Raw genomic sequence first — 14,787 nt, forward strand, 5'->3', positions numbered from 1 at the left:
TCCCGCTCTTCCCCTGCTCCGCCGCCCCTTCGCCCTTGGTACAGCCTTCGTTTCCTCCGCCGTGCTGTATGGTAATGAAGTGACATCAGCCCGCACCCAGGCGGCTGCTGATTATATTACAAACCAGCAGAAAGGTCTGAGGTGTGCGCGGCTCCTGGAAGCGCTGGCGAGGACGGCAGCGCCTGGCTCCATGCTGCTTTGACTTTGGGCTGAATCGCAGGCTTGCTTTTATTTGATTTAGTTTCGCCAGAGCCAGGCGAGAATTTGAAAGCAGATTCGAGCACGTGAGAGTTGCCTGTAGTGGAGCTGGGGGGAAAAAAAAAAAACACCAAAAAACCCCTCATGGTGCTTTAAGTTTGAATCCGTTACAGACAACTTACAGCCAACTCGCACCGCTGGATTTTGAACCGAAGCTGGTATTTACTTAGGGCTCAGTGAGAGCGTTTTCTCTAGGCACTGAAGCCAAACTGCTGAGGAAGCTGGGATTTACTTGGATGTACGGTAGAGAAACCTGTGGTTCCTTTATGCTGCAGTTCATCGTATCTCTGTGTTACCTGTAAATGGAATTACAAAAATTGACCAGTATGCCTGGGCCGTTGTCCCCAGGATATGCAGCTCAGGTGCCGTATAACTATAACCAGTTAGAAGGAAGATTCAAGCAGTTACAAGGTAAGCCTCTGCTGGGTTTTTTTTGTAGGTGTTGCTATGATATGATTCCCGTAAACATGTTAGTCGGGGCTTGTTCTCATTGCATCAAGGTGTTAATGAGAGAAGCCAAAATTCACGCTATAGGAAAAAGCTTTGTGTTTTTTTAAGAGATAACTGTGTGGCTTTTATCTCTCTGAAGGTGTCCTCAGTCTTACACAGCGTTAAGATGCGTGTCCAGCCTCTGAGCCACTCAGCATTACAGATGAGGACTAACCCAGACCAAGTCGCTTAGAACAATAAGGGGGAGAGTGAGGAAGTGGTCTTTCTATTTATTTTATCCTTAAATAAAATACAGTTGTAACTCTGGAAATTAATCATAAAATCCTAGCTTTGTTTGGGTGCAGTTTGCAGTGCGAGAGCCCTTTCTGACTCCCTGCGTACCTCCTGTAAAGGCGGGTGGCTTAACTTCTTCAAATGAAGAACAGTTGCGTAATTTCCAAATGAATTAGTTTGCTCATGTCGTAGAAGATCTCCGAGAAAGCAGTCATGGACTTTAACGTTCCCAGTTTTCTTCATTTTGTGTTACTCTGCTTTTAGACAAGGTGAATGTCCTTTAATGTCTTCCCGTTAAATTCTCTACCTGCGTGAGAAGACAGACGTTTCTTTGGGGGAACGGCCGTGTGCTCTCTGAAGGGTAGGCCTCTGACCTGTGCTGGAAACCCAGATTATTAGCAGTGCAGCGGAGGAGGATTGCGCCCAGCACCGCTCTGCCTCAGACAGGGTAAAACAAGCTCTGCTGTTCCTCTGTGTAAGGCACGTCCCGGGGATGAATGAACTCTAGCATTGCGGTTTCAAAATAAAAAAGAATTCTTAACCAAACCCAAACCTCTTCCTCCTCTACATCCATGTGACTCCGTAAATAATCCCAGAGCGGCCCGAGTACAGTGAAGCTCAGCCCTTCTGTGCATGTTTCTTATTTTACTCTGGTCTGTGCCACAAGTGTGGTCCTGTGGTTCCTGTCAGAGAGGGAGGAAGAGCCTGGTTGGTGCAAAGAGGGTTCCCATTTGTTGGCTTAAGGAGGGAGGAGAAAAAAAATCTTTCATTCATAGTACGTTGTTTATCTTGTAAACTGGCTCACAGTAATGGCTGCATACTGGATATAATAAGATAAAATGACAGCATCTTAAACACTGGCAACATAGACATTCCTGAGGCAAGGCACGGGGAATCCAGGCTCCGAACTTGCACACGAGGGAATAGGTTAGAGGCTTTGTCTTGGACATCTGTCAGATCTTAGGCTGCGGTACTTGCTTTAAAAAGAACAAGGTAAGTTTGTGGCACAGGGGAAAAAAAAAAAATACTGGCTCACGCCTCTTTCTTTGCTGGTTAAGTTAGCAGTCTAAAGAAGGCAGATTTTATCATTTTCAGGGTCACTGCTTCAGGAATCCATTATCTGTGTGTTTACGTCACATTGAAAGAGGAAAGCAGACCGCAGTGTTGAAAGCACAGAAAGTGAGTTTTTCCCCTCAGTGGAATGCACTGTGTTGACTTAAAAAAAAAAAAAAAAAAGTAATGCTCTCCCTAAATGTACTGCAATTTCCTCTAACAAAAGAGAGAAAATGCAGTGACTTCTCCTGCAGTTGTAAGGAGGGACTTTGCAGTAGATCGTCCCATAGCTGTTTACTTGCATTGCAGAGAAGGCAGACAGGCTTGAAAAACAGTGCTGCCAATGGTCTTGTTCAGGGTGGAGCTTAGGTGCAGGAAATGTTTTAAATTATGCACTAGATACTCCATGAAATGCTAAATAACCATCCAAGCTAGTGTGTGCTGTAAAGGGAGTGCCGTAACTCTGCTGACGCAGAAGGTGTCTTTCCTTGGATTCATGGCTCTCTGTTTGAAGAATATCAAAAAAAGCCAGTAATTTCCAGTTGTAAAATGTTGAGGTGATTCTTGTCCTCTTCCGAGAAGGCGCTGGTGAAAACATGGGGTGTTCTGTGGCACCGGGCATTGCTCAGTGCCTCCAGACTCAGACCCGGCAAGGAGGAGCTGAACATAGGTAATATTTTTAAATTGCAAATTTAACATCAGTTTTACCTTTGTCACTGTGGAGGTGTACAAACAAGCGAGAGCAGATACATTTCAAAGCTTCTTCAGTCTCTGGTAAAAAGTACCTTTTGAAGCTTTCCTGACTTTTTATTTTTGTGTTTTCCTCCTTTATAACTGTGTTTTACGCCTCTTCCCTCCGGTAGGACGGCTCTCTAGAGCAGCACTGGTATCGGCACCCTACAGGGTTACTGGAGCCTCTACTCATGGTCTTCCCACACTGAATTTGCCCCTCATTTTTCACAATTCCTAGAGTTTTCATGTAAATCCACAGCTTTGCGGTAGATTATAGCAAGGTACTGTTCAGGTCTAGTGAAGGATGGGAGTTTTCCTCGAAAAAAGCACTTAGGAGCATATTGTTTTGACTAAAATAAGAGAGCAAGTGCTCAGGCCTTGTACCATGCAGAAGTGTGAATTGGCAACAAGTAGAGGACAGCTCTCCCTGATCTCTTCCTTCCTAAGATAGACCAGATGTTAGATTTAGCACTGGCAGCTTCACACGAGCAGAAAAGAGGAGCCAACCTAAATCTTCCCCAAAATGCTAGGGACAAAGTGAGTTCAGATCCTAAGAGATCACCTAGGCACTCCTACGTCCCACCTCTTTTAAATGCCTTGAAGTGATGATTGTAAGGAAAGTCTGTTGTTCAGCTTGATGAGGATTGTGGAGTGTTTAAAGGAGATATTCCAGCCCTGTCCCACTGGGGTGTGAAGCCGGTGGAAGTTGTGGGACTACACTGAAGGGACCGGACTGGCTCCTGCTGCGCCCGGGAAGGGTCACCTTGCAGGAGAGCCCAGCTCCCATTTGCCTTGATGGGCCGGAGTGAAGCGGGATGTGGCAGAAGAGGAGTGAATCAAGGCTGTCTTTGTGTCAAAAGAAACCCTGAACTCCTGTGCATGATAATGGAGAAGCTTAGCATACTCAGTCCTTGGGCTGGTGAGAATGTCAGCACAGGTGTGGGGAGAAAAATGCTTTAGCACGTTCCGTTTCCTTTATTAAGTTTCAGTAAGTTCTTATTATGGTTAGTTCGCCCAGTCCTGGAATGATAAGTGAGAGATACTATCAGTGGTTGCTATCATCTTAAACCTAGGTGTGGAGTTCTGGTTCTCCAGGCCACTTGTTGGGTAGAAAGGGATCGTGTTGCAGGGCTGGAGTAGCTCTCGGCAAGAAAAGACAGGACCCCAAAACTTGTTTGTGGAGAACGCGTTGCCGCGTAGCTCGTGCAGGGTGCATCAGTGGAGAGAGTTTGTCCTGATCAGTTAAGGAATTAAATGAAAAGCAAACCAGGTGTAATTATAAACCAAGTGTGTCACCTGTGCTACATTAACACGGTAGGATCCTGTGGGTTGGCTTGGCGCAGTGGTAGGAGCTGGCAGGAAGAGGTTAAGTCGGGAATTTGGAAGGAGACCCCTGCAGCTGTATCACCTTCCACAGGGAAGCTGCCACCAGCCTGGAGAAGCCACTGTCATCGCTTCTCACGGGCCCCTTCCCACCTGATTAACAGGACAGCGTGGTATTTATTAACATTTCTGGCATTTAGTAGTTTGGTGACGTTATCAGCTCCTGCAGCGTAATTGGGAAGCTGGGTCTCAGCTCTAAGGCTGTGTCCGAGGTGTGAAATTTCCAGCGGTGATTACAAATGTAAAATCCTGGGGGATGGGGGTGAGCTAGATTTGTGCTCCTGATAAATCCCCAGAGGAAAGGCAGCTTTCACAGGAGCTCTGTGATGTACCCTGCCGTGTGGTACATTTCGATTCTGTTTGGTTTTGTTTTTTTTTTTTTCAATGTTGCATTTCAGATTGAAAACTGTTCATTTTTAGCGGAAGCCTGATGTGTTTTGGTGACCAGGCTGCCTGGATGGAAGTGCCTTTACCCATGTTAGAAATAGCATGGTTTGAAAAACTTGTCCCCTAATGTAGCGACTGCTGGAATAAGCCTGTAGGAAAGGAGAGCTGTCTTTCCCGTCGGAGGTGTTTAAGCCGGCTTTAGATCAATTCTAAACACTGACTGCGGCTACGCAGCACTACCTGCACCAGAAAACAAAATGCAATTGTATGTGAGTATCTTGGGTGTCGGGGGCAAAAACCTTGCTCTGATAGCAGCGCCCTTCAGCAGGGGAACTCCTTGCCTGTGTCATCTTTCGAACGGCAATGACTCAAGCAGGTTTGGTCTTGGTTCCTGTTTGCCATAAAAAGAGACACGCAGTTTCTGTTTTTGAGTGGTCAGTGATAATAGAGGGATCTGTATGCATAGATCGGTTCCCATCCAGGCTGCAGGACAGCAGGAAAAAATTTCCTGTTTGTTTTTCTTTCTGTTCTGAAGCAGGGCTTCCCCACAGCTTTTCCTGCAAGAAAATCTTGTCCCCAGGTCCCTGCCTATGCCCAAGGATAAACAGGGAGCTCCCGCTGCGGACTGACAAGTTTGCAGGAGTTGCTGAAGCACTGTCCTGCGCTAGAGCAGCGAGATCATCTGCTACACCCAGGATCCTCTGAAGTTACGTGGGTGCCCTTTGAAAAGACAGTTTCAACAGCTGTCTTCCTTGTTGCAAGATTTACCTTTTCAAGGATTTCAGTCTCTGGCGAGCAGTGACCTGCATAGCTACAGGCGGTGATTAGTGAACCGAAGGACATCCTACTTTGTCTACCAAATTGGTCACTGGCATTTCTTGTCATGGTAATTTCTGTTAAAGGTGAAATGCTGCGGGAAGGCTGAATTTCATTCCAGATGAAGTGTGTCTGCTTTACATGGATTTTTTTTTTTTTTTCCACCCTCTCAGATCTACTGAAGTTGCAAATATATTCATGTTCCTGTGGCAAATTTTGCTTGATTTTCTGCTGTCTGCAATCCTTCCAGAGCCTGCGTGTGTCACAGCATACTTCAGTCTTCTGGTTTTGGTGAATGCATGAGCACAAGCTACATGGCTGGAAGGCCTGTCAGACTTGCAAAGAGTCTTTCAGTGATCTCAAGCGAAGTGTTTTGAATGTGCATTTCTGTGATAGCTGGGCCCTCATTCCTTCCAATGTAAAGATTCCCGCAAAGATATCTGAATCCTAGACTCAGTTTTAGGGCGTTTTCGCCATCTGAAACAAAGATGGTAGCTGAATGTTGGTGAAAGTCTTCTCTGTCTAGAACTATTTCAAATGTGCAGGTTACAAAAGTGATCTTGCCAACTAATTGAGTGTATGATTTAGGGATTTAACTTGGAGGAAATGCCTGGGTAGGTGTTGTAACTAACGTGTCCAGGTTCTTCATTAAAGTGGACATTTGTGGCAAATCACTTGCTAGGACTTACATTTGTCTATTCATAAAACCAACTGGTCGAATTTAAACTCTTTGCCCATCTCCTTGTGTAGCACAGAACTGATGCGGAGAATCACAGCGGGACAAGGCTGCTCAGAGCTGCCTTATGGTTTCTGCCCTTCCCAGACGTAAAAGCCTACAATTACATTGTAGAAATCGTGGAATGACGCACAGGCGCCGTTATTTATTCCTAGACCTAAATATTGCAGCAGGGGACGGGGAATCTGTGTTGCATGCCCTTCCTTTGGACAGGGGCTGATGAGGTGAGGACAGTCAGGAGCGAAAGCCATGTTCCAGTGACCACATGTGTTGTCTGTTAATTTTATTACACATAAACCGTCTATACTATGTATAGCAAACCTATGGAAGATGGTTTTGTAGAAGGTTCTGGAATAGTTTTGTCTATGAAGGATAAACTTCAAAACCATCCGGGAACTTAAAAAAAGCATTCAAACCCATCACTCCCATTCTCTCCCAATCCTGATGTTAAACAATCCCCACAAAACTAAATACGAGATTTTGAGGAAAACTTAATGGAAAGCTCTTGTGAAAGACTTTCTTTCAGAATGAACAGTGAGAAATGAAGCCTAACGTTATTTAGTATTTTCCCTGTTTTAAAGGGCTATTCGGGGCAGTATGGCAACTCCATCTTTACTGCTAGATAAACTGTTACCATGGCTCAAGATTAGATGAGGACTAAGACATTTCTCCCTGTTAGAGAAATAAACCAGATTTTGATAATCCCATAGCTACTAAAGACAACATTTTGTCCCAAATTCCTGCTTTCTCTTTCAAAAAGCTCTGAAATTTTATTTGTCTTCAGAATTTCCAGAAATTTACCTTTTCTGGTTATTTATGGGTTTTGGTACTTGTGAAGATACAGCAAGCAAGTTGAAAGAGCACGGGGTAAGGTATTTCTGCTAGTATGGTCAGTGTTGATACAGCTGAAAAAGTAAACGTTTAAATTGGATTTGGCTCCTTACTGAAATAACTGTGAAAATTCACAACTCTGAGCTGTTGCCTCAGGTTTTTTGTAGTCTGTTCTCCTCAGTTTCTACTTAGATGACGTTTGTAATATTTTTTTAACTGTGTGTATAAGAAACTTAATTTGAAAACAAATAGAAAACTCCAGGCTCTGTAGCATAGTTTTGTTTAAAAAAGGGCAATCCTGGCGTACTTTTTGTGGCTCTGAAATTGTGAAGTAAACAAAGCTTGTAAGCAGGTATTTTCACATGGGACAGTAAGGTATTTTGAATACCCTGGGGGTGATTTGTTGCCAGAGTGAGAACAGTAAAATAGTTTGTGTGATGTCCTGAACTGGTGTAAATCCCCATGGCTCTGCGAATCTGGAAATGCAGCCGTTCGTGCTAGCACAGGACTCGGCCCTTTTGTGTTTCTGCGTTGGATGTCTTGGCTAAGCTGAATGCCACAGACCATCCCAATGTTTCGTGGGCACGTTGTAACCATGTAGGAGTACAGGCTCCTATTCCACATATTTCTCCTATCCAAGAGCCCTATTCAAATTGATTGTGGGTTTCGCCATTAACTTCTGTGGAAAGTGGGGCAATAAAAAAAGACTACCGAGAGAGATGAAAGCGGTGATAAATAGCCAGAACAATGGTAGGCTTTCAGGCCTGAGTTCTTTCTCAAATCTGTTTTGCAATTTCCTCCTTTTTCTTCTTCGTTTCTTTCTGTCTTTCTGTTGGGTGCGTGCTTTGACTATTAAAGTGGATGAAATGCTACCTAAGCTGAGGAAAAATGGTGAAGAAAATAAATTACAGGTGATCCACAAAATCCCCGTTTTCTGTTCCCTGTACTAAACTGCTCTTCCGTGATATCCCAGCGCAGGACAGGGGCTTTGGTAGGTGCACCCCTTCTGCTCGGAGTCGGAATTTCATGTAAGAATACATTGAAAGAGTATTTGATTACTAACAGGTCTGAAGGTCTTTTTGTTCCTGTTTAAGTTGAATTGAGAAGTATTAAATATCAGCTGTTAAGTCGCAGGGTATGACAATGACATATTTTTTCCTTATGTGCAAATGCATTACCTTCATTGAATAGACAGGTTTGGGGTAACGGGTAAGCCAAATATTGGGAATCAGTCTCTGTTGACTTTAAAGCTGTGGTGAAGGAGATAGAAAAAGATAAATAAGGTGGTTTGGAATCTACTTTGCTCTTCCCACAAGAAATCAAATCTGGAATTTTATTTGGAAATTTATATCTGGGGCTGGCATGTAATGGTCCTTTTCCCAGTGTCGTCATTCAGGTGATGTAACAGCTCCAAAGATGAAGATGATTTAATAGGTATTATGCAAACAACTCCCCTCCCAACTCAAAATTAGTCCTTTCAGAGTAAAGGGTCCTTCTTGGAGAGAGTAAGGAGCTTGTGGATTGCTCTGCGTTCCAGCAGATCTGAAATTCGGAAGAGCAGGAATAAGGCGGTGGCCTGGCAAGCAGGCGCAGAGGGTAACGTGCGTGCTCCCCACCTGACGGGAGCAGGGGTGCTTTGGGGAGGAGGGCCTCACTCGTAACGCAGCTTTGAACACGCCGTTTCATTCACATACTGACCGTAGTTAGCACCCAAAGTAATTCTGGCCCTACTGTCCTCCGTGATAGCCGGAATGTAATTAAGGAGGGCATGTGAGCCTAAAATTGCTTGCTGCTCCTAAAAACCCATATAGCTGAATCCTTCCACTTCTTTCAGAGGAGAAGAGACAAGAGGGATGGCGACCACTCATGCTTGTGACTTTTGATGTGGAGTTTAAGGTCCTGGTGGCCGGGAGAGCCCGTGTTAACACAAAAGACCTTGTACACTTGCTGCTGGAACGAGGGTATCCCGGGCTGAGAGCCTCCTTTGTTGAAGGAGAACTACTGTAGCCAAACTAATATTAACCAGTCTCGTAGCTATGCTGAATGCCCCACTGTTTCACACGGAAAGAAGCTTAAAGAAAAAGGCCCTTCAGTTTTTGAGGGGAACAGCGCAGTTAAGCAGACACGCGGGCAGTCACTGTGGCGTAGTCTAGGGGCCACGTTCGTGGCTTTTCAAAGGTCTTGTGAAAGATCTGGCATTACCGAGTGGCCTTTTCACGAGATAACTGGAAATGTTGATAATTCCATGTTCAGTCAAGTTTGGTTTGTTCATAAAAAACAGGAGCCGGAGCTCTTGAAAGCCCAGGCCCAGTTACACGTACATGACAAACTTGGGCCGGACAGGGTCAGTTTTCTGCTTGGCAGGTCATCGGTAGGATGCACGAGCCTGCGCTGGTTTAGTAAAACTGTATTAAGGTTGTTGCGGGGGGCAGGAGGACATAAATACGATTTCTCATTTGTGGGTTTTGAATACTTCCTATGTCGGCAAACAGAGAAAGCATCATCCCAAATGGCGTTGCGCCGGAATCGTATCTGCTGTCCCTCGCAGAGACCGCGAACGCGGCTGCCTTGGATATTCTCAAAATGGCCAGGCATATGTTTCTGAGGATTGTTTTGGTTTGGGGGTTGGTTTCTATAAGTTTTCTTGTCTGATTTAGTTCTATCAGAACTGAGTTTTCAGGTAGAGTACCCAGAGAATTACGTACCAAAGAGACGGTGAAGAAAGCATGGTGGCAAGGTACAAAACCAATCTGTATTACCACAGCATTCCAGTCGCAAGCAAGGGGCGGCCTTATGCCTGCAAAGATTAAACAAACCAATGCATTGCTACAAAGAGATGTAAGAGTTTATCTGAACAAAATAAATGCTGGTGCCCAGATTTTTCTTGAAAAAAAACCCCTGTGGTTTAATAAAGATACCTACATTTAACTTGATGGCTTGGCAAACTCTTCAGCAAATCAGCCAATTTGCGGAGCCTGCTTCTCCGGCGATCTAAACCGAGACAGCCCCATTAAAGGCAATGAAACCGCACAACGGTGCGGTGCCGAGGGACTTGCTCGCGGGATTTTGTCTCTCAAATTCAGGCCTGCTCCTTCATTCTTCTCAAATAACAGCTCCTCTTTGGTTTCAGCTTCTCCACACTGATACCGTATGTTGGCTTCAGTCTTCCCCTTCCAAAAACCCCCAAAGTCCAATTCTTAGTGTTCATTTTGTCCAGGCAGTGTTTCCAATTTTTGATCTGATTATGATTTGGTTCCAGGAACGAAGGAAAGTGAAAACATGGCTGTCTCATCTGTAGTCAACTAACTGTGGTTTGCTTTGGGTAATAATTACTTCTGCATCGAGTCGAGTGTCTTTCCACGGTTATTTCGAGGGCAACTAGGCTTACCCTGGTAGCGCAACGGCCAGTTTTTTCAGGGTGTGTTCCTCTTTTCAGCTTTTCCAGATTGTCTGGCAATATAATGAAAGAGACTACTCTGAAATTGCGGATGTGACTGTACTTTGATTGCAGTTGAAGATGAGTAATAGCCATTATGGAATGGCAGTGAAGTCAGCCTCTGAATAAATAGGGGAGGTGTCTAGAACCATCAGGTGTTGGATGCGTTCTGAACTTCTGACCTTTCTGTTCTTCTCATGCAACGGGGAATTCAATAATCTGGGTTAACCCTACCTTGAAATGCGAAGCGTCTCAAGTTGTTTAAATGAAAGCGATTCCTCGGGACGGCAGTGCCTGCGCCCATGGCGCAGGTGGGTGCGCCCGCTCTCACCCGCTGTGCCGAGGGGGCCGTGCTGTGCCCCCGCGCGCTGGGCTGGGGGTCCTGCCAAAAGCCACGGGGTACGCGGCGGTTCTTCGTGTGAGCGGATGCAGTCTGACTGGATCGAGGCTCTGACCTTGAGCCCAAAGGAGAGGGAAGGGGTAGGGGGAACTATTTTAGCTATGGCTGTGGGAACTGTATTTGCTTTCTCAAAGGTGAGCGGCACCCCGTGCCCGCTCTGTGTCATCACAGGCTTCGTTCACCCTGCGGGGTGCGAGTTGCATTTCATCCTCCCGGCCTCACCTGGTAACAGGAAAGCCTGTTTCACTCCTAGCCTAAGGAAGTCGCTTTAGAAAATCGGCGATGCCCGTAGACAATCTCCTGCCTGTTCCCTCGGTGACGTTCTGGCCACCGTGACTTCTATGGGTGCGCTGCTAATCCATCAGCCTCTAATAGCAGGTGATGTGCTGGTTGCATCTGGACAGGATTGCTCATAGCTGTTGCCTAAGTCCTTACGGAAGGAGTTCACAGAGCGAGGCGTGGAAGTTATGGCACGTTTTTTCCATAAATCCGCTGCTGCTCACATGTTATTAAGTCCTCCTCTCTGTGTCTCTCCCCCAAAATAAATATCTTCATAATGATGCCTGATAGAGTATATTATGAAATCCCCATGATATAATAAATAATCCTTATTTACTGGAACATTTACTCTTAACAGGCAAGTTGCACGGTATATATTTGTCAGCACATTGATGCTAGTGATGCTCTCTGCCATTTAAAAGATGCTTATGTATCCTCTGCGCCTGGGGCCAGCTGTGTTCCAGCCGGTTCCTCACTGCAGATACATTTTTTTCTAAATAAAGGCAGCCGCAAGTTGTCCTGGAGAACAGACGACGCTTAAGGACACCTAATACGTAAAGTCTTCAGCTGTGCAGCGTGTCCTGGCAGCGGTGTCCTCCGTGGGGATGGAGCGCGGTCCTGCACTGGGACCAGCGCCTGCTGGTTATAGCGACACAAAATAAAGCAGCAGCTGAGAGGGGACTTTTCCCCCCTGTTTTTCCTGAATGATTAAAGCGACTGGGCAGGGTGGTGCGATCTCGGCAGCGCCCGTTTCGGTGGGCTGGCTACGGGGCTGTCCTTTGCCTCTCCTCCAGCCTCCGCGAGCGTGGCCCATCCCAACCAGTTCCCAGCACTTTTCAAGTGTATGTTTGTGGACTACCTAATGCCAGAGTCTGCTCTCCCTTCTGGTTTAGCTCCTGTTGCCAAGTTTAAAACCATTTCCCTGGCACCAGCTGCAGGTCACTGTGGACTTCGTATTCAGAAGTGTGTTCACGGCGCTTTTTCTTACGTATAAATGTCTTGTGTGTTTTAGGTAGGTTGAAATGTGCCCGTAAGTTTGGAGACCTGAAAATCAGTGAGTTGTCATGTCTCAGGCTTCAGGAACACACAAATAAGGCACACGCAATCTGTGTAAGACGTCATAAATGCATTTTCATGCCTGTGTACACGCGTGTAACTGTGACTTGGCTAGGAAGGTGTGTAAGATGGGTATGAGCACACAGAGTCTTAGTTCAAAGAGCCTCTTCGCATATGTGAGGCAAATGTGCAATAGTTCTGTGCTTAACCAATATCTGAATTATTTTTTGATGACATTAATATTACATTAACAGACAATTAATCCGACGCTTAGCTTTCAGAAGTCCTTGTGCTCTGCGTTTCCTTTATTAATTGCCGTATTTCCTAGTCTCAGCAACAGTTTCACGTTTTGAGGGAGGGGAGAGCCCAGAATACGGAGCCTACGTGGACTGCGATTAAGGAGGCATCAGCGAAATGACTTTGATCAGGAGTGTTTGGGTGCTTCTTATATTGCTTATGCTGAGCTGATGATGTTCGGCACTTAACTTTCTCAGTGCTCTAAAAATTAAAGTAAGTAAGTGAAGGTAAATTATTGGGAGCTCTCAGGGATAACTTCAACAGGAGCCACACCTTTGTACCCAGGTAGAGCTTTTCAGTTTGCATAGTCAATGCATTACACAATCGGTAGGACTCACAAGTCTGCTTTTAGGACTAGAAAAACAAGTGATGTTTCTGGATGAAGATACACATTTAAGGTGTTCAAAGTATAATTTTACTCAGCTGATTCCTTCAAATTTGTGTCACCTTTTAAATCTTTGAGACATCTTTGAGAGTTTCAAAGGGTTTTTTTTTCTGGTACTGCTTTGAGAGTTATTACATGAGCAGGAAATGGTGTGCTGGAAAGGTATGGTTTTTTCCCCACTCTTGCATAACTCCAAAGGCTAAAATGATTTTGCTTAAACATGCCACATTGTCCCACAAAAGCAGATCAGTAAATGACCTTTGGATTGGAATCAAACAGACCAGCAGGAAAATTTTGAGGTGGGAAATTAGAATGTATGTGCAACTTGTTTGTACCTCAGAAGTCCCAAGAAAGCAGGTATGGCATGAAAAGAAACATTTAAAAATTATTGTTAATTACCACATGGATTTCTTAAAAAAAGAACTTTAATATACAGAGTGACTGATTGGAATGTGCGTATTCAAGTTGACGTTGTGGTTTGGTTTTCTGCAGCTTTCCTTAAGCAAGCAAACAGGTGAAGGCATCAATTCTGCCAGCCTCAAAAGACAACTCCAGGGCTTCAGCTGGGGCTCTGCATGATGGGTTTGCAGATTAGAGCCAGAGAAGATTAGGGATTTTTCCTCTAATGCTTCTTATTAGCAGTTTGTTTCAAATCTCATTACAATTAATTCATTTTTAAAACTCCCTTCTTAGAAATAACTGCATGTTATAAATGCCATGGTTCCTTCTGTTATACAAGTAATCTACAATATTCTTATTGCTGTTACTCATTCAGCGTTCACCTTTGGGACTTAGCTTAGATCTCAGGCTGGCTGAGCCATGGCCTGGCTTACCTGTGGTGTTACTGCTTTTATTCGGCAACCTGTCGGGACAGCGTAGCGTGTCTGACTGCAATATAGCGTGCAGTTAATAACCGTGAATTACTGCGTGACCATGGAAACTGGATGAACTAAGCACGGTGTTCAGCAGGGCTATGAAATCAGCAGTTATTAATCCCTGATCAATGCAGCGGTTGTTTAAGTACATGTTCTTCCATTTAAAATATTTCTGTGATAATGAATATTATTATTTAACAGCAATTAATTATAAAAATATCTCTTAGCACCGAGGTTTAATATTTTGAAAGGATTAAATGCATTCATCATAGATTTATTTATTTTCTATTCATGCTTCTCTGTCATTAAAGTGAAATTGCATTTAAACATGAAACCAACCAAGGTTTGGCATTTCTTTCATCTGTTCGTCTTTCTGATGGCAATGAGGTTTTAAAGCAGCATGGTCAAAACATACCACGGCTTCGACTTTTCTCTCCGTGTAATGTCTCAACTTGTGCCTCAGATGAAAGAAAAGATCCCACAGCTCTCTGAAATCCCTCGATGGGATTCCATAGGAATACTAGCAGTTCAGTTTTCTGGCCTGTTCTTGTTTAAGCTTGCTAAAATTCATAGAATCACAGAATGCTCTGGGTTGGAAGAGGAGTTTATTTGGTCCAGCACACCTGCTCAAAGCAGGGTAAACTTCCACGTTAGATCAGGTTGCTTAGGGATTTGTCCTGTTGAGAGGCGAGTATCCCTAAGGAGGGAGATCCCGCAGCCCACGGGGGATCTAGTGTCTGAACACCCTCGCGGCGACAGCTTTCTTCTTGGTACCCCATGGGAATGTCCCTGGCTTGGCTACCTCCAGCCTCGCCGCGCCAGCGGGCCACCTTCCTCCGGGGTGGTGCGTGCCACTGGGAGCTTCTGTCCCCAGGGCCCGGGTTTGCTCTGGAAAAGATGGGTTTCAGCACCCGTTTTTCTGTCTTTGCGATGAATGCCGAGTCCTGATGCCCATCCCTTACTGACTCATCTCTGCTTAACAGTTACAGTTTCTTATTTCCAAATATCTAGATAAGGAGGATCCCAGTCTGGTCACATACTTGGATTGTAGAAATAGCAGGTTGCTAGTAGTCTTGTGTGAGAACTGAGGCATTAACTGCAGCTGTGGGGAAGAGGGAGGAGTGCTGAAAGGAAAAGAGA

General features: G+C 45.0%; 1 protein-coding gene across 4 annotated transcripts in view; it reads left to right on the forward strand.

Annotated features, from left to right (window-relative positions):
* Positions 1-14,787, forward strand: part of SPTBN1 (spectrin beta, non-erythrocytic 1) — a 134,552-nt gene that overhangs the window by 56,526 nt on the left and 63,239 nt on the right. The window contains exon 1 of one of the 4 annotated variants that reach the window (XM_009476131.2): positions 133-669. The exons of the other annotated variants lie outside the window; for them this stretch is intronic. Coding sequence (XP_009474406.2) covers positions 561-669 — 109 coding nt within the window. The 5' untranslated portion in view covers positions 133-560. Of the gene's footprint in view, positions 1-132; positions 670-14,787 lie in introns of those variants that run through there. 4 annotated transcript variants of the gene reach the window in all.

Source organism: Nipponia nippon, unplaced genomic scaffold, assembly GCF_047370975.1.
Source record: "Nipponia nippon isolate SJK-2023a ecotype South Korea unplaced genomic scaffold, ASM4737097v1 scaffold_4, whole genome shotgun sequence".
NCBI lineage: Eukaryota > Metazoa > Chordata > Aves > Pelecaniformes > Threskiornithidae > Nipponia > Nipponia nippon.